Source organism: Hoplias malabaricus, chromosome 14, assembly GCF_029633855.1.
Source record: "Hoplias malabaricus isolate fHopMal1 chromosome 14, fHopMal1.hap1, whole genome shotgun sequence".
Lineage (NCBI taxonomy): Eukaryota > Metazoa > Chordata > Actinopteri > Characiformes > Erythrinidae > Hoplias > Hoplias malabaricus.
In genome coordinates, this window is record NC_089813.1 from 2895464 (window position 1) to 2915841 (window position 20378).

The window sequence follows — 20378 nt, forward strand, 5'->3', positions numbered from 1 at the left end:
AGAGAGAGATACAGAGAAAGAGAAGAGAGAGAGATAAAGAAAGAGATACAGATTGAGAGAGAGAGATACAGAGAAAGAGAAGAGAGAGAGAGAGAGAGAGAGAGAGAGGTAAAGAAAGAGAAGAGAGAGAGAGAGATACAGAGAAAGAGAAGAGAGAGAGAGAGAGATAAAGAAAGAGATACAGATTGAGAGTGAGAGATACAGAGAAAGAGGAAAGAGAGAGAGAGAAAGAGTGAGAGAGAGAGAGAGAGAGAGAGAGAGAGAGAGAGAGAAAAAGAGGAAAGAGGGAGAGAGAGAGAGGAGAGCAATATTGAGAGAGAGAGAGAGAAGAGCAATATTGAGAGAGAGAGAGGAGCAATATTGAGAGAGAGAGAGAGAGAGGAGCAATATTGAGAGAGAGAGAGAGAGAGAGAGAGAGAGAGAGAGAGAGAGAGAGCTACAATCACATAGGTGGCAGTCCCCACAAAGACAGTAATACAAACATCACAGGATATGGACAGAAACTTGAGATAGATAGATAGATAGATAGATAGATAGATAGATAGATAGATAGATAGATAGATAGATAGATAGATGGTGTGAGAGCAACAGAGGGAAATATTATTACAGACTGGAACAAAGGGAATAGGTTAGAGACCGAGAAAAACAGAGGGAAACGAGAGAGAGTTGAAGGGATGGAAGATTTAGCTATCGATCTACACTCGAGGAAGAGAGAAACAAGAAAGGACCTGCCGTTGGAAAAATGGGCGCTACTGAGTGTGAGTATAATCAGAGAGAGAGAGAGAGAGAGCACACACAAAAAGACAGTGAAAGAAAGCCCCCCGCGCTCAATAGAGAAAGATTACGGGAGCGAGGGGTCGATACGACCCGGGTCTGATCTCCTGTTTCAACAGCGCCGCCGCACACCGGCGTCTCAGACTTCACCGCAGCTCATCAGGACTTTTATTTTGCTCCTGAGTCTATAACATCACCTGATTAACCAATCAGGAGCAATCTTTAGCGTGCCCATTGCTCTGCATACTTTATTAGCCCCCTTTCACCACAGGAACCCCCACAGAGGATCATTCTCAGCGCTGCAGTGACACTGACGTGGTGGTGGTGTGTTAGTGTGTGTTGTGCTGGTGTAGAGTGGATCAGACACAGCAGTGCTGCTGGAGTTTTTAAACCCCTCAGTGTCTGCACTGAGAACAGTCCACCGACCAAAAACATCCAGCCGACAGCGTCCTGTGTCACTGATGAAGGACTAGAGGACGAGCGACACACACTGTGCAGTGACAGATGAGCTACTGTCTCTGACTCTACATCTACAAGGTGGACCAACGAGGGAGGAGTGTCTCACAGAGTGGACAGAGAGTGGACACAGGAAGATCATAGTGTTGTAGCTGCACTTTAAAGTGAAGGGCCCATAAATCCTGGGTGATCTGTTGGTGCTGTGGTCTGGACAGAGGTGGCCCAGGATTCAGACAGTGGTCTATGAGTAAACACACCCCATTACAGTTCACACAGGGGCTATTTGTAGCACATTTACCAAAAAACATCTACGCCATCGAACCCAGGGTCCTTTTTAGAGACACACTGGACCTGCCAAAGTGCAGGGAAACAACAGAAGGTGTGTGTGAGCATGTGTTTGTGTGTGTGAGTGTGTTTGGGGGTGTGTGTTTGGGAGTGTGTGAGTGTGTTAGCGTGTGTTTGTGTGTGAGAGTGTGTTTGGGGGTGTGTGTTAGCGTGTGTGAGTGTGTTTGGGCGTGTGTGAGTGTGTTCGGGGGTGTGTGAGTGTGTTAGCGTGTGTTTGTGTGTGAGAGTGTGTTTGGGGGGGTGTGTTAGCGTGTGTGAGTGTGTTTGGGCGTGTGAGAGTGTGTTTGAGGGTGTGTGAGTGTGTTTGAGGGTGTGTGAGTGTGTTTGACGGTGTGTGTTAGCATGTGTTTGTGTGTGAGAGTGTGTTTCAGGGTGTGTGAGTGTGTTTGAGGGTGTGTGAGTGTGTTTGGCGGTGTGTGTTAGCATGTGTTTGTGTGTGAGAGTGTGTTTGAGGGTGTGTGAGTGTGTTCGGGGGTGTGTGTTAGTGTGTGTTTGTGTGTGAGAGTGTGTTTGAGGGTGTGTGAGTGTGTTTGGGGGTGTGTGTTAGCATGTGTTTGTGTGTGAGAGTGTGTTTGGGGGTGTGTTAGTGTGTGTAAGCGCATGTCTGCCTGAGCAGATAAGCAGCAGCTGCAGAAGAGCAGCCCTAATCCAGCAGGAGCAGCGCAGTGTTTACTCGGGGCAGCGGGCGACGGCTGTTTATATTTGAAGTGAGCCACAGGAAGCGTTCCACGACCCGAATGAAGCCAGGCGTTTCAAACGGTTTTCCACACAGCACGACGCGATAATTAGAAAGCAGATTTGGAGGAGAGGCTAGCGGAGCCGTCTTTGAAATATCAACAGAAAATAATGGAAAAGGAAGCAGCAGAAACATTGAAAAATATTCCACTCTAGCCAAGTTTTAGCGAGAGTTTTAGCCATAGTTTTAGCCAGATTTTTATCAAGAGTTTTAGCGAGAGTTTTAGCAAGAGTTTTTGTCATAGTTTTAGCGAGAGTTTTAGCCATAGTTTTAGCAAGAGTTTTAGCAAGAGTATTAGTGAGAGTTTTAGCAAGAGTTTTAGCAAGAGTTTTATACATAGTTTTAGCGAGAGCTTTAGCGAGAGTTCTAGCCAGAGTTTTAGCAAGAGTTTTAGACATAGTTTTAGCGAGAGCTTTAGCGAGAGTTTTAGCAAGAGGTTTAGCCAGAGTTTTAGCGAGAGGTTTAGCGAGAGGTTTAGCGAGAGTATTAGTGAGAGTTTTAGCAAGAGTTTTATACATAGTTTTAGCGAGAGTTTTAGCCAGAATTTTAGACATAGTTTTAGCGAGAGCTTTAGCGAGAGTTTTAGCAAGAGGTTTAGCCAGAGTTTTAGCGAGAGTATTAGTGAGAGTTTTAGCCAGAGTTATAGCAAGAGTTTCAGCCAGGGTTTTAGCAAGAGTTTTAGCATTAGTTTTAGTGAGAGCAGGAGTATGTATCAAAGAAATCTCAATCTCTCTCAGTTTAGGATGTCAACATCTGAACCGTTTTGGTATTTTTTAAGTACATTTTTTTGTTTAATCTACAACACAATAACAAATATTAACATACCTCATTATTTTGGTGCTAACATAATATTAGAAATCCCATAGGAGTGCTAGCAGAAGTTAGCATTACTGTAGGGTTAAGTTTGACATTCATGCTCCGAACTGAAGACTTTGCTCTAACAATTATTTTTTATGAAAATATTACTGTAAATGTTAATAACTGAAGGACTGGCGCCCCCTCCAGGGTGTGTTCCACCTTACGCCCAATAATTCTGGGTAGGCTCCGGACCCACCGAGACCCTGAATCGGATAAGAGTTACAGACAATGAATGAATGAATATTTATGACTTGACTTGTTGTAGTATACTGAAAACAATAATAAAAAAAAAACATAATAAACATTAGCTTTAAGACTTTTCTTTGCAAGATTTCACAGTTTTGTGTAAATCCCTCAAATCTTGACCATGTTTAAAAGTCTCTGGATCTCACCACACACCATTAAACATTCAGAGATTGGTCAGAGGCTCATTTGCATACTGCAGTGTCAGTGTATTTGAGGCTGGTAGCATGATAAGGAATAATAAACAATATGCCGTGCTGCAGTATTTATTAAACCCCCCGCAGCCGTTTTCCTCTCCGGTCGCACCTTGTCCAGCTCTGTAACATCGGCCGATTGATCCGCCGTCCGGTCTCGCTGCTGTAATTCATGGATCTTGTCCGCAGGTCTTTAGCTCTCTAAAGTGATATTAATCCTTTAGAAACTGGCCCCGCGAGTGGCCTTTCTCCCGGCGTTTAACACACGATATTTCATCATTAAACATAAGCCGGTCGGTTACTGTGTCACTGGACGCATCATATTTCATTGTTATACGTCAACTTGCGTTCATTGATTCCAGATAACAGCCCTCGCACTGAGCAGGGAAAATGGACACCGGAATCTGATTGGTCAGAAAGCACTAGAGACTGGCCCAGGACTCGGACGTGAATTGACTCGGACCCGATTAAATTACCTCTTTGTGGATGTCTGATAGAGAGCTAATGCTGTTCGGACCTGAGTAGAGGGACGGAATTGTTTAATCCGTTTGGTGCGAGAGCACTACTTGCTGAACAGAATTCCCAGTCAGATCCGATTACTTATCACATCCTTTTCCGACTCGATGTTTGACTTGGAACCGATTCACAGCAGGGGTGAGTCCAGTCTTTTGTTGTACACGGGCACACAGAGTTTAGAGGGGAACAGCTGCTTTCTGTTTGCCACAAACAGAGACAAAACTGTGCATCTATTAAAAACAGTTTAACAATAAGAGCTTAAAGGGAACTGCACCTCTCTGGTTTGTTTACTTTATGGTGGAAGGGTGTGTTTGAGAAGAACAGCGACTGTTCTCATCTGTAAGATCTTATTCACTGTTTGAATTCCCACAGAAACTCATTTGTAACTGGAGTTGTTTAGTTTTGTAGCACTGTCGCTAATGCAGTTAGCTGTCTACCGAGTTTAGAGACATTTCCACTTTAAGTGACTATTCATTCATTATCTGTAACCCTTATCCAGTTCAGGATCGCGGTGGGATCAGAGCCTACCTGGAATCATCGGGCGCAAGGCGAGAATAAACCCTGGAGGGCAACACAGACACACTCACACCTACGGACACTTTAGAGTCACCAATCCACCCACCAACGTGTGTTTTTGGACTGTGGGAGGAAACGGGAGCACCCGGAGGAAACCCACGCAGACACAGGGAGAACACACCACACTCCTCACAGACAGTCACCCGGAGGAAACCCACGCAGACACAGGGAGAACACACCACACTCCTCACAGACAATCACCCGGAGGAAACCCACGCAGACACAGGGAGAACACACCACACTCCTCACAGACAGTCACCCGGAGGAAACCCACGCAGACACAGGGAGAACACACCACACTCCTCACAGACAATCACCCGGAGGAAACCCACGCAGACACAGGGAGAACACACCACACTCCTCACAGACAGTCACCCGGAGGAAACCCACGCAGACACAGGGAGAACACACCACACTCCTCACAGACAGTCACCCGGAGGAAACCCACGCAGACACAGGGAGAACACACCACACTCCTCACAGACAATCACCCGGAGGAAACCCACGCAGACACAGGGAGAACACACCACACTCCTCACAGACAGTCACCCGGAGGAAACCCACGCAGACACAGGGAGAACACACCACACTCCTCACAGACAATCACCCGGAGGAAACTCACACAGACACAGGGAGAACACACCACACTCCTCACAGACAGTCACCCGGAGGAAACTCACACAAACACAGGGAGAACACACCACACTCCTCACAGACAGTCACCCGGAGGAAACCCACGCAGACACAGGGAGAACACACCACACTCCTCACAGACAGTCACCCGGAGGAAACCCACGCAGACACAGGGAGAACACACCACACTCCTCACAGACAGTCACCCGGAGGAAACCCACGCAGACACAGGGAGAACACACCACACTCCTCACAGACAGTCACCCGGAGGAAACCCGCGCAGACACAGGGAGAACACACCACACTCCTCACAGACAGTCACCCGGAGGAAACCCACGCAGACACAGGGAGAACACACCACACTCCTCACAGACAGTCACCCGGAGGAAACCCACGCAGACACAGGGAGAACACACCACACTCCTCACAGACAATCACCCGGAGGAAACCCACGCAGACACAGGGAGAACACACCACACTCCTCACAGAAAGTCACACAGTGATGCCGGAACCCCGCCCCCACAGCGCCCCCCGCTGGTGACGTATCCTTGGTTCACATCAAATCAAGTGGAAAAGCTTTCAAGGATCTTGAACCAAACCGCTTCGTTTGATGGAAAGAGTCCTGTCTGACTTACGTAAAAGGACTTGGACCTGCGCAGGTTCCTGGGAGCGCCTCTGGACGGCGGATAAAGGTCTTCGCTAGAGCCGCGCTAATCTGCGGAGATCTTTCGCTCGTGTGGACAGACACTCTTTAGAAAGCCAGCGACAGCCAACTATAATTATGTTGTACTTGAAAAGATCAGAGTCATTTCAGCAGTGGTCACGAGGGCTTTTTAGACCACACACACACACACACCTGGCAGCATTTGTTACACAAGCCCACAGCTCCAGCCCTATCTGCATCTCTCAGCTGTGGAGCTGGCCTTGACAAAGAGGCTTTGGATGATGTCCAGACACTACATTTCCCTCCCTCTCTTCCCCATAAACACAAAATACAAAATGCCTCAACAGCCCGGTCACTGTGGGTGGTGTTGGAAGAGGGCGTGCTGTGGGGGGGAGCTGTGGGCTCACCCTGACCCTTTCGCACCACACACACATCTGTTAGTCCTTCCTGGGACCACTTTTGAACATTTCTAACCACTGCACACTGGGAGCGCCACACAGCGCCTGGGTTCTGAGACGCTCCAACCCTTCTGTCTCGGCCTAATATAACTCCCCCTCAGCAGCGGGCGCTGTAACCAGACCATAGGTGTATTGCCCACCCCCGGGTCAATGTCTGATTGGTGTATATCCGCCTACAGCACTTTAGCTCCGCCCATTCATACAGTCTGATGTCCATAATACACTTTTACTTAATATGGATTTACTTTAGTGAGTGACTGGGTGAAATTGTCTACAGTTGAGTGTGTGTGTGTGTGTGTGTGTGTGTGTGTGGGTGGGTGAGTGTGTGACTGACTGGGTGAGTGTATGAAATGTTCCACATGAGTGTGTGAGTGACTGGTGAGTGTGTGAAACTGTAAACAGGTGTGAGTGTGTTTGTGTGCGAGAGTGACTGGGTGAGTGTGTGTGTGTGTGTGTAAGTGACTGGAGGAGTGTGTGAAATTATACACAGGTGTGTGTAAGAGTGTGTGTAAGTGACAGGGTGAGTGTGTGAAATTATCCACGTGTCTGTGAGTGTGTGTGTAAGTGATAGGATGAGTGTGTGCGTGCGTGTGTATGTGTGTGTGTGAGTGTAAGTGACAGGGTGAGTGTGTGAAATTATCCACGTGTCTGTGAGTGTGTGTGTAAGTGATAGGATGAGTGTGTGCGTGCGTGTGTATGTGTGTGTGTGAGTGTAAGTGACAGGGTGAGTGTGTGAAATTATCCACGTGTCTGTGAGTGTGTGTGTGTGTGTGTGTGTGTGTGTAAGTGACAGGGTGAGTGTGTGAAATTATCCACGTGTCTGTGAGTGTGTGTGTAAGTGACAGGGTGAGTGTGTGAAATTATCCACAGGTGTGTGTGTGTGTGTGTGTAAGTGACAGGGTGAGTGTGTGAAATTATCCACGTGTCTGTGAGTGTGTGTGTGTGTGTGTGTGTGTGTGTAAGTGACAGGGTGAGTGTGTGAAATTATCCACGTGTCTGTGTGTGTGTGTGTAAGTGACAGGGTGAGTGTGTGAAATTATCCATGTGTCTGTGAGTGTGTGTGTAAGTGACAGTGTGAGTGTGTGAAATTATCCACAGGTGTGTGTGTGTGTGTAAATGACAGGGTGAGTGTGTGAAATTATCCACGTGTCTGTGAGTGTGTGTGTGTAAGTGACAGGGTGAGTGTGTGAAATTATCCACAGGTGTGTGTGTGTGTGTGTGTGTGAGTGTAAGTGACAGGGTGAGTGTGTGAAATTATCCACAGGTGTGTGTGTGTGTGTGTGTGTGTGTGTGTAAGTGACAAGATGAGTGTGTGTGTAAGTGACAGGGTGAGTGTGTGCGTGTGTGTGTGTGTGTAAGTGACAGGGTGAGTGTGTGAAATTATCCTCCGTCAGCTGAAGACCCAGCTCTGGAAACGGCAGGAGCCCCGTTTTATTTACAATAAAAATACCATAAATAGAGACTGAATTAATGATGCAAATTAACTCATTTAAAAACCGTTTAGTGCGTTTCAGGCTCTAATTAGCGATGACAACTTCTACATTGAAATATGAAACGTCTTGATATATTAGCGAGTTATTAAACCCTTATTAGCTCTAATGCACACATCTCCTGAAGTCACCTGACCCTGCCTCGGTCCTGTGTGATTAAAAAGATGCCAATGAAGCCCTAATGCAACCATTTCATTCCTGATCATTTACATAAAATGGTGTAAACCAAGCGTTTATCGTGTGGCGATTGGGCGAATAATGCGATTATTGGTTGTGAAACAGACCTCCAGCTTCGTGTGAACGATGAGGACGAGTGAAGAAACGAGACTGTAATGAATTCCCGAGAGTGAACAACAGATTCCCAAACGGCACCAACTTCCCCAGAAGCCGAGCGCTTGCCCCGGGTCAGCGAAGGTCTCCTCAGCTCGTTAGTCATTGCAGTCAGCTTTCATTTTCATTAGCATGCTAGCATCTCCTTCTGCTACATCACTGCACATTAGCTTCCCTCCCTTTAGGAGGGCTGACAAATTGGCTTGACCTCTTGTCACGTCGCCGTCTCTTATGGTTTATAAATGTTCTCACCCGCCGTGATTACGATCGGAGGAGCTCGCAGTCATTACGCTAATGGAGGCGCATTCTAATTGATGACATCCTCATTTGCATTGTGTGTTAATTACCTAAATCACTTAGCTGCATCTGCAAATTCTAATTAATGCCCACCGACTCAGCCGGGCTCAGTGATATTTTCTCTGGGAGATGAAGACACTCTTTTCCCCGCCAAGGTAAATAAAAAAAAAAAGCTGTGCTAAATCAAGCAAATACAAAGTCCAAGTGAAGGAGCCCGAGCACCCAGCGCCAACAGAAAGTCCTCAGAAAGCCGAGGACGGAAAGGTCTCTCCGCTGATCCGAAAACGATACGTAATGATTGTGGTGGACCGCCAAGGAAACGCCTCAATCTTGTGGGGAAAAGCCGATGTGCCCAACGTCAACAGCTCTGAGGTGAAGTGGTCAGAGAAGACAAGCGGTAAAAATGAAAAAAGTGTCAATATCTTTCCAAACTCTGTTTTTTAAAGTCCATAAACAAAAAGTTCTTTCTGTGACGTCTTTAATCACCGGTTTCCCGGTTTCCAGAAGCTTCTGTTGGGACGTTTCAGAGAAGGCCAGCTCTACAGAACCAGGAGTGGTTGTGATGACGGCTTGTTCAGTAGCCATCTAGACAACAGGCACATGGCACTGTACAAATGAATCAGGAATCTAACCTGACAGCGTCATCTAACGTTGAGGAGTTTTATTTTTGTGGTCACCTCATATAGAAATACCACCAGTAACCTTTAGATTCATAAAGCCTTCTCTTTATCTAGACACTGTACAGTGTTTGTGGTGAGCTTTATCCAGGAGATCATTATAAAAGTCTTATTTAATAAAGTTACTTTGCCTCTATAGCGAATCAACACTCAGCTTTGGTCATAACCAAATAAACTGTCATTGAGGCGTCCTCACAGATATTTTGAAGAGAGGCCAGCTTTATCACGACTCATATAAACTTCTACACATTTCTCACTCCACAGTCTTCAGATTTTTATTTATTTTTTTAGTTACCAGGGTTCCAGAATAAAGAGTACTGTGACGTTTACAGAAGACCAGATCGCTAGCTGCTCTCTCTACACGGCTCGGGCTGCTCCGGGTATCTGTACAGGGTTGTGCCCAAAATTAATCAGTGCCCTATTCACTATATACTTCACTACATAGTGAGCAACATAGGGAATAGAGTAGGGGGCAGTTTGGAACATGCCTCACCTTGTCTGTGATGAAAGTACGTTAGGGGTGAGCCCTCCCAGAACCCACTGAGAATGAACTGAAGGCTCTGCAGCTCTAAAAAAAGAGCTTAACATGAGAGTTTATGAGAGGAGTCTGGGGCGATTTTCCACCATTGTACAGAAAAAAGGTGGGACTGTACTGAATAAAACGCTGATTGGACTGTGACACTAAGAGGTGGGGCAAACGATCTGGCAGAGCTTGGTTAATACAGAGCCATGGGTTTACTGTAGTACAATAAGAGGAAAAGACAACCAAGCACTAAACCTAAGGCCTTAGCCGTAATGGGCGGAGCTGGAAGTGGTCAGACTCCACCCAGTGGATTTCTGGGTCTTGAGAAACTTGAAAAAGTTTCAGCTTGTTTCACACATGCCTTGTTGAGTAAATGACAGAGACAGACGTGAGAAAGGAGATTTGCTCACTTCAAAGACTGAGGAGACCTTAGTAAACATTATCAAAAGCTAACGTTTAAACATCTGTGATTCTCACTGAGTTACTACTGCTTTATCACAAGCCACACACTAGCACACTACATAGAGTATTAAGCCGCCATCTTCTGTGGCAAATGTCTCAAACGATCAAAGATGAGGCAAACTAATGAGAAACTCTACAAACAACCGCAGTATCTTCCTGTTCTGTGATTTTCAAGACCTCAGCACAAACAAAACCCTGCCAAATATTTGAACTGAACCCGGTCTTACCTCAGAGTGAACATTTCCACAGGAGAATAGGGCGAAGCTGCAACATAAGCCGACACGCTATCCCTCGGTCGGACTGGCGCTGAGGGCACAAGCACTGCAAAATTCCCATCCAGACGTTGCTCGGACAAATCCGGGACAGCCAGCATCCTGAAAAGCCTCACGCTTCCGATCCTCTTCCTGGGCGTAGATGTGGCAGATCCAAATAAGCCTTCCTGTTCCATTCGGGCAGAATGCCTGACTCCCAAATCCTCACCAAGACACTCGCCGCTTTCCACCACGTGGAGGGAGTAGTAAAGCTCCACGGACGTCCCGCTCGACAAATCCGTTCCTCTCTGGCGTCCAGGAACAACACTCGGAGGAGCATACCATCCGGGAAGGGGCTCCAGCTCGGCCACACAGATTCCCAGCTCACTCCGGAGCCTACAGCTGCCGCGGACTTCCTGCGTCTCATGGAAGGCGAACATACGGACGCAAGGAAGCTTGTCCACAGTGGTGTAGTCATCCCAGTCTCTCCCAGATACATAGAAAAGGACCTGGACCTTGGGCTTGTCCAGGTAGATCTTCTCCGTGAGGATGAAAGTCTGCACATTCCAGTTAAAGGTGAAGAGATCCGAGGAGGTCACGAAAGTCCCGGGAGTCTGGAGGAGGTCCAGAGGCACAGCTTGCTCCAAAGAGAGTGTACCATAGCTGGCAATGAGGGACGGAGGCTTCCTGGCTTGGTGGATGAAGAAGGGTTCCGTTCTGGAGAGGAGGCTGGAGTTGCGCATGAATTCCTGCGTCGCCTCCTTGAGGAAGAAGGATGAGTCGGTGTTGAGAAGCTGGAAGTTGACAGGGAGGTAAGTGGGAGCAGAGGTGTATCGCTGCAGGCTCTCCAGGATCCGGCCGTCTGTAACTGACACAGAGAAGAGAGAAAGGTCAGGATGATTAGATCACAACAGGAGCAGGAATAACTGGGGGCATCCAGCTTAAGATCAGAACTCCCCTTTATCTTCAGGCCCTGCTGCGTTCGTTGTCATCTTTAGTATGTTTCGTTTCTACTGGCCTAGTGTCCTTGTAAATTCATGAATTTCTCAGTTCACTGCAGAGAAACAGGGCTCTGCTCCAACAAGATTTTTAAAGTTTTACTTGTTTCACTTAAAAAATATTCCCCCAGAAATGTGTAACATCTGTGTTTTACTTATTCATTTATAGATACACTTTGTCAGTTTTTATTCTTTGCTTCAACAAAATTTGCACTTGTTCTTTCAGTGTAATTGTCGATTCAATAAGTGAGCGCCCAACTACTGGAGGCGCTGTTTCACTAAATACATTCAAACTCTCTTATGTACCCATTTAACCAGCACCAAACTGAGACAGCTCTGATCTTTTGAAGCTTGGTGTTAGATTTAAAATGAATATGTGTAAGTTTTAACAACAGCATTAAACAAGTACAAAACACCTGCTGTTTCTAACCAACGTAGAGTTACAATTATATTTAAGAGTTAGGTTTAGAGTTTATTTTAGGGTCGTTTTAAGGCAGATTTTTCATGCTGGGGTTAGTTTTAGTGTTAGGGTGAAACATCCATAAACTACAGTGGCCCACTGGGTCATATCACAGCAACATTCACAGCACAGAAACAAATAATAACAAAGAACACAACAGCATTAAAGGAGAATGCAATGCAAATACAAACACGAGAATACAACAGCATTGGAGCTGCATTGGAGGTGCACCCACACCAGAGCAGTGTTACGCTAAATTCAGCACCCCACCATGAGATGCACCCCCTACTGGGAGCACGTGAACATCTCTTGAAAGTTGATTATCTGTGTTGTAGGTTACTAAACAAGAAACGTTTTTCAGCGACAAAAACCTGTACAATATCATGTTTATTTCAATCAACATAGAGTAGAAACACCGTGTAAGGAAATGAAGCAAAATGTACAATTTCACTGAGCTCAGCCTGTCTTTGGGAGTTCAGTTGTGATGAATACATCGGGCAATGAAAATACGAGCCAAAGGAATCAGTGCTGGTTTAGTGTAGCGAGTTACACCACTGTCGTCTGCACAACTGCACTGGCGTCGGTCCATCTCCGAGAGTGTATACATCTTTCACACGAGGCATTTACGAGTTGTTGATGAACACCGGAAAAGCTACTTACAATATGGAGTTGCAGACGAGTGCTGAGTCAATAAACAGACCCAGAACTTGTTATTATTTCAAAGCCATAAGCTTCTGGGTGTTACACTCGCAATCAGTGAAAGTGTGAATGTGATGCATTTGTGATTCGCAGCTAAATTACATCCCAAATTGTTTTGGAGAGATACAGATTGGGTGAACAATCTGAATCCTCAATCTTCAACCGGGAGAAGACTGTGCTCCTCGTGTCTGCTGCCTACCACCTCTAATCATCTTTGATGAAGTGAACACAACCGGAAATTTCAAATATCCTCCTGGAAACAACAAGAATTCAACCAAAGACCACCAGACAACACTCTGCCGGCGTCGTCTCTGAAACCGTTCAGATTTGCATCGGTGGAGAAGATACCCAAGCTGACGCACAACCTATAGAAGCTCAGAAATGACTCTAGGGTATATACACTCCCGGATACCGGCTATACCAAGGCTTTCCCTTCCTCCATTCTGCTTCCTCAAGCTCATCTAGGATTAGCCTTAGCAATCACTTCCCCGAATAAGACCTCTTAAAGTGAAGTACAGAGCTGTTCCCAGAGCAGCCAGCGGTGACGTTTATTGAGGAAAATCTCCCCGGCCGCTAATGCTAGCAGCTGCTGAAGGCTATCATATCCTCCGCAGCAGAGCCTCGAGCACAAACATTGATCTGGGCTCGGTCGGAAAGTGCTGAGGAGACTGATGAGTCCAGTTGATGAGTCTGGCAGACAACAGGAGGCTAACACACACACACACACTTGAGAGCCGAGATGAAAGCAGCACAGGCGTTTTTACTAAGCTTTCAAAGTGGACTCTTTAGAAAGTGTTTTATCTTTTAACTGCGTTATGAGAACGACGCTCTCGAAATTGGATGCAATCAGCCATAAAGGAATAACTCTAGCTCATTTGTAACCCTAACTATTCTTTTTACTCCAAGAAATGTTCGCCAAGGTATTGCATTATGGTCTAATTATTGAACATTTGTGAAAATTGGAATTTGAAAAAAAAAAAAAATGTGAAAAGCCTCAAGCAGTGGGGAGGAGTTTCACAGTGGTCTCTTACACTCAGGGATGTAAAGTGTGTCTTAGAAATTACAACTGTAACCCTTATCCAGTTCAGGGTCGCGGTGGGTCCAGAGCCTACCGGGAATCATTGGGCGCAAGGCGGGAATACACCCTGGAGGGGGCGCCAGTCCTTCACAGGGCAACACACACTCACATTCACTCACACCTACGGACACTTTTGAGTCGCCAATCCACCTACCAATGTGTGTTTTTGGACTGTGGGAGGAAACCGGAGCACCCAGAGGAAACCCACGCACACACAGGTAGAACACACCACACTCCTCACAGACATTCACCCGGAGGAAACCCACACAGACACATAGAGAACACACCACACTCCTCACAGACAGTCACCCGGAGGAAACCCACGCAGACACAGAGAGAACACGCCACACTCCCCACAGACATTCACCCGGAGGAAACCCGCGCAGATACAGGGAGAACACACCACACTCCTCACAGACAGTCACCCGGAGGAAACCCACGCAGACACAGAGAGAACACGCCACACTCCTCACAGACATTCACCCGGAGGAAACCCACGCAGACACAGAGAGAACACGCCACACTCCTCACAGACATTCACCCGGAGGAAACCCACGCAGACACAGAGAGAACACGCCACACTCCTCACAGACATTCACCCGGAGGAAACCCACGCAGACACAGGGAGAACACACCACACTCCTCACAGTCAGTCACCCGGAGCGGGAATCAAACCCACAACCTCCAGGCCCCTGGAGCTGTGTGACTGCGACACTACCTGCTGCGCCACCATGCCGCCCCACAGCAAAGTTACCAGGACTTAAAGTCTTTGTCCAACACAGTCTTACATTGTTTTTCCACTGCATGGCACCTACACGGCTCAGCTTGGCTCTACTCGCTTTTTTGGACCTGTGCTCTGGTAGTTCTTCCATTAGCTCTGCTCAGCCCTCGAAATATATCAGGCGTCTCTAACGTTAACAGCAGGCTTTGGAAACCACAACAATGGCAGCATTGTTTACTCATGGTGTATCGGCGTGTTGTTGTTGTTGTTGTTTGGGACTGAACACAGCTCCGTCATCAGTTCAGACAGATCAGTAGAGTGTGTTCCTTCCTTGTTGCAGCGTCCAGCTCTCGCTGGATTCTTTCATCGGCCACCGATCCAAGGACCTCTTCAAAAGACCACGGCATAATCTTCCCTCATGTAACTCACTCACTCTCTTTGAAAAACATTCCCCTTTATAGGCGCTATTCACCATCTTATAACTACTGCTTTTAAAGACTTACATCTGAGCTTCACACCTCGAAGCCTGAGGGACGCAGGTTAACGCTCTGTGTCCAGCGGGCTGCTCGGAACATGTCAAAACTCTCTGGACACCAGGACCCCGCTGCCCTGCACGGCTTTTAAATCCTCCGTTAATTACCGATGGAGCACTTTCTGACCTTACGCTCAAGAGCAATCCACTCACTGATTGCCTCGCTCCCTCCGGCCCCCTCTCCTCGCATCTCCGTCTTCAGCAGTGACTGAGGATGGAAGGATGAAACACTCCTCTGCTACTACACATCACTGAGAGGGACATTTACTAATCAATTGTGGAACTGTGATTACACAGAACATCGCAGAATGTGACCTCTTAAACAGCACGGACGGTTCCCCTCCAGTTGGCGACACTCAGGAGGAGATCCATAGAACAGATTCACGGAAGCGTTTTGAGGCAGCGTGACTTTGTTTAATATTTAATGATTCATTTACGTTGCTTGATTGGTTTTGTGCTATGATTGATCAAATAAAAAGATCGCAGACTCAAGCTTCGCCAGTTCTTTCGCTCGTATACGACACGACGGCAGGAGCTGTCACGGTCAGTTTAAATTGACTATAAATCTGTGAACTCTCATCGTATGTATTATACACTATATTATTAACTCTTCGTGGTTGTAAATAAAGCACAAAGAGCCAAAATCACAGGCGACAAAAGGAGTTTCATAAAGAGAAAAGTTCCTTCATTATCTGTAACCCTTATCCAGTTCAGGGTCACGGTGGGTCCAGAGCCTACCTGGAATCATTGGGTGCAAGGCGGGAATACACCCTGGAGGGGGCGCCAGTCCTTCACAGGGCAACACAGACACACACACACATTCACTCACACACTCACACCTACGAACACTTTTGAATCGTCAATCCACCTACCAACGTGTGTTTTTGGAGTGTGGGAGGAAACCGGAGCACCCGGAGGAAACCCACACAGACACTGAGAGAACACACCACACTCCTCACAGACAGTCACCCGGAGGAAACCCACACAGACACTGAGAGAACACACCACACTCCTCACAGACAGTCACCGGGAGGAAACCCACGCAGACACTGAGAGAACACACCACACTCCTCACAGACAGTCACCGGGAGGAAACCCACACAGACACTGAGAGAACACACCACACTCCTCACAGACAGTCACCGGGAGGAAACCCACGCAGACACAGGGAGAACACACCACACTCTTCACAGACAGTCACCTGGAGGAAACCCACGCAGACACAGAGAGAACACACCACACTCCTCACAGACAGTCACCCGGAGGAAACCCACGCAGACACAGAGAGAACACACCACACTCCTCACAGACAGTCACCCGGAGGAAACCCACGCAGACACTGAGAGAACACACCACACTCCTCACAGACAGTCACCGGGAGGAAACCCACACAGACACTGAGAGAACACACCACACTCCTCACAGACAGTCACCGGGAGGAAACCCACGCAGACACAGGGAGAACACACCACACTCCTCACCGACAGTCACCCAGAGGAAACCCACGCAGACACAGAGAGAACACACCACACTCCTCACAGACAGTCACCCGGAGGAAACCCACACAGACACTGAGAGAACACACCACACTCCTCACAGACAGTCACCGGGAGGAAACCCACGCAGACACAGGGAGAACACACCACACTCCTCACAGACAGTCACCCAGAGGAAACCCACGCAGACACAGAGAGAACACACCACACTCCTCACAGACAGTCACCCGGAGGAAACCCACACAGACACTGAGAGAACACACCACACTCCTCACAGACAGTCACCGGGAGGAAACCCACACAGACACAGGGAGAACACACCACACTCCTCACAGACAGTCACCTAAAGTCGACTAAAGAGAAAGAGACGGAAACTAACTTGGAAACAACACAGAGATAAACAGAGCCAGAGGAGAACGTAGAAACTAACGCAGGTCTAAGACCGAGAACAGACCAAGATTAAGAAGCACATACAACAACTGACAACACGGAGAACAGGTCTTATATACGTACAGAGACATGAGAGAGGGGTCTGAAATAATACTGTACCCTCCAGAACTCAGCTCCCTATAACTGTGCACTATATAGTGAGTAATGTAGGGAATAGTGAACAGGGAGCCGTTTCAGACACAGGGCTGGAGTCTACAGCTCTGTGGTCATGTGTTCTGCAGAGAGACCTACAGCGTACTGGACACCAAGTCTGCATGGGCGGAGCTTGAAGCTGATTGGTTAAACACAATCAGTTGTGGGTTGGGATTAGTAACAGTGCTGTGCCATGTCCAGTGGGTGTGGCCCTTCCTCTTCCTTATGTCTCAATGCAATGCGCAAATCAGGCTGTTTGTGTTCTCCTCCAAGTGTGTTGAGGTAAATAACTGTGTCATGTGACACATGCTGAAGCTTCCACAGGCCTCTCACTTGATGATTAAGAGAACAAAGACAACACATTATTCCACGTTCCCTATGTTCACTCTAAGACAGAGGCACCGTAGAAAACAGAGGCAAACCCTCTCTGAAATCAGAGCGATGCAGATGAGAACGTCTCAGATCCAGACACGGTTGCACTGCTGATGGTTTCGGACCAAGAAACAACAAAATAAAGCTCTTAAAAAACAGTATTTCCCCCAAGAATCGAAGGGACCCCGGCTAAGCCATAAAGCCAAACCACATTAACCACGTTAATTCATTCCTCCGAGCTCGGCTGACTCTGTTTAATTTCTGGAGAGACTCGTTCAGAAGGGCGGGCGGATGTTTGCCGGCGAGTAAGAAAAATAGAGACGGGGAGAGAGAAAGAGGCGAAAAAAAGCAAGTAGGGCGCAGCAGCTGAAATGAAATTACGAACATGACCGGCATGTCTGAAAAGGGAAGCCATTTATCAAAAGGCCTTTAATCTGCTGCTTGGCAGTAATTTCACTGGAAAGGTACACAAAGTGATACACTTGTTTGAAAAGAGAAAATGAAATATGGGAGTTGAATGCTACTAAACGTCTCACATCATTTACTTCTGTGACGTTTCTCTCCGTTTTCCCTTGTTCACCTTCAGCGGGAGGAACACCACGGTCCCCCCGTTCACCCCCTGAAAGAAGGCCAGGTGTGATTAAGTGCACAAGGTTGTCGGCTGATTTAATGCATTCAGAGATGTTTAACACCAAACAGAACCAGCTCTCGAAAAAGTACCAGAGCAGTTTGGTAAAAAGAAAGAAAAACAGCCTGAAATTTACTGAAACCAGAAACACTTCCTTCTTTTTTTGTGCTCTGTGTGTTTTTGTCTTGTTTTGGTCTCTGCTCTTCCTTTGCACTGCCCTGCTGCTGTGAGGGATCAGTCACTATGGAAACTGACCAACAAGATCTCCAAAAATGAATACATGTACAGGAAAAATGAGCAGCCCAGATATTCCCAAAATGTCTATGTTTTGATTGATTAGGAGTGGTAGCTATTTTGCCGTCACTAACGGTGATATTCCACTGCATGGTACCTACACTACTCGACTCTACTCGCTGTTTGAACCTGGTACCTTTTCCCCCACCCGTGAAAAATTTGAGTTAGAGTTAGGGTTAAAGTCAGGGCAGGGTTAGAGTCAGTGGTTAGAGCCAGGGCTTAGAGTCAGGGCAGGGTTAGACTCAGTGAATAGAATTAGGGGTTAGAGTCAGGGCAGGGTTAGAGTCAAGGGTGGAGTCAGGGCAGGTTTAGAGTCAGGGCAGGGTTAGAGTCAAGACAGGTTTAGAGTCAGGGGTAGAGGCAGGGTTAGAGTCAGGTGTTAGAGTCGGGGGTAGAGTCAGGGCAGGTTCTGAGGTTAGAGTTAGAGTCAGGGTATAATTAGAGGCAGGTGTTAGAGTCAGGGCAGGTTAGAGTCAGCGATTAGAATCAGGGTAGGCTTCAAGTCAAGGGGTAGGGTTAGAGTCAGGGTAGGATTAGAGTCAGGGTTGAGGATGATGGGTAAAATTAAAGAAATGCAGTGAATGTGACTGACGTTTCCAAAGCAGGGAGAACAGCATCATTTCTGCAAAGTTCAGTTCGGCTTGGAGGAAATCACAGAAGTGTGGAGGACAGCTGCCCCTCCAGGATCACACACACACACACAAACACACACACACAGCCATCATAGTGATGGACACTCTCGGGCCTCCGGGTGACCCTCAAAGATAGAGAGAGAGAGAGAGAGAGAGAGAGAGAGAGAGAGAGAGAGAGAGAGAGAGAGAGAGAGAGAGAGACAGGGAGAGAGCGAGAGAAGGAGAACACAGGGTATCAGAGATCTCTTCTGATTTGGACTGAAACATCAACTGGTAAGAAACTGAAAGAGCTCTAAATACTGACAGACAGAGTGTGTGTGTGAGAGAGAGAGAGAGAGAGAGAGAGAGAGAGAGAGAGAGAGAGAGTGGAGGTGGGGGACGAGAGAGAGGAGGGAGGCAGGCAGAGAGAGAGAGAGAGAGGTCAGTTTGTGGGTTGGATGTTTACTGAAGCAGTGGATGTTGTTGACGTTGTTGTGATGGATCCCTCTGTTTAATTCTGGAGGACTGGGGTATTACACAATCTCTCTCTCTCTCTCTCTCTCTCTCTCTCTCTCTCTCAGGAGGAGGAGGTGGGTGGAGTCAATGTTCTCTGTCTCAGCATATTACTCCCTCTATATTTTACATCAGCTGTAATTAATAAGGGTTATTGACTTTGTGCCTTCTGCTGAAAATAATTGATGACATGTTTTTGCTTTGGTTTGAGGGAAGACGATGAATCCACGTGATCTCACGTCGGGAACGCGGTTAAACGTGCGCACGGAGGATCGATACGGAACAGGACATCACGCCGCTTCACCGTTCCAGCAAAAATTAATGATATTGAAAAATGAGGCGCTTCATCGTTGGAGGCTGAGAGTGAATTAAGAACACGGAGCACGTTCACGGGGCTGAGAGACTCCGACTGCCCTCGCTCTACTCTTTACACCAGCACAGGGCAAGCCAGAGGGGCGGGGTCTGCGCACTGTCAGAACACAACTGGGCAGATAGCATTCTCCTACAAGTGTGTTGAGCTAAAGTCACTGCTTGGTAACACTTTGCGACTATGATGCCCATATCATTGGTTACGAATGGTAGTTATCCACTGGGGGGCGCAGTTTCACTAAATCCACTTAAACTCTCTGTAATGAACCTGAAGAAGAGTTACAGAAACAGTGCTGTAACCTGCTGCAGGAATCTCTCTCTCCTGACCCCCTGGGGGATTATGGATGTGTTTACGATTGGTTTAGTTTTAGGGACAGGGTTAAGGTTCGGGATAGGCTTCTAGGCTTCTATGAATTTTCACGTACAAAATTCTATTTATTTCAACGTGTTTCGCTACAATAGGTGAAATCCACTTACGTGACTTCCAGGTCACGTCCAGGTTAACCTTGCACCCAAGCACTCTTCAATCTGATAGAGTGTGT

At 47.2% G+C, this 20378-nt stretch overlaps 1 protein-coding gene across 1 annotated transcript in view; it reads right to left on the minus strand.

Moving 5' to 3' along the window:
• Positions 1 to 2218: 2218 nt before the first annotated feature.
• LOC136666224 (transmembrane protein 132C-like) overlaps positions 2219 to 20378 on the minus strand; it is a 19641-nt gene continuing 1481 nt past the window's right edge. The window contains exons 2-6 of the mRNA XM_066644305.1: positions 20314 to 20357; positions 10460 to 11351; positions 9761 to 9827; positions 9057 to 9155; positions 2219 to 2398 (exon numbers count right to left, since the gene is read on the minus strand). Of these exons, the coding sequence (XP_066500402.1) occupies positions 2219 to 2398; positions 9057 to 9155; positions 9761 to 9827; positions 10460 to 11351; positions 20314 to 20357 (1282 nt within the window). The remainder of the gene's footprint in view (positions 2399 to 9056; positions 9156 to 9760; positions 9828 to 10459; positions 11352 to 20313; positions 20358 to 20378) is intronic.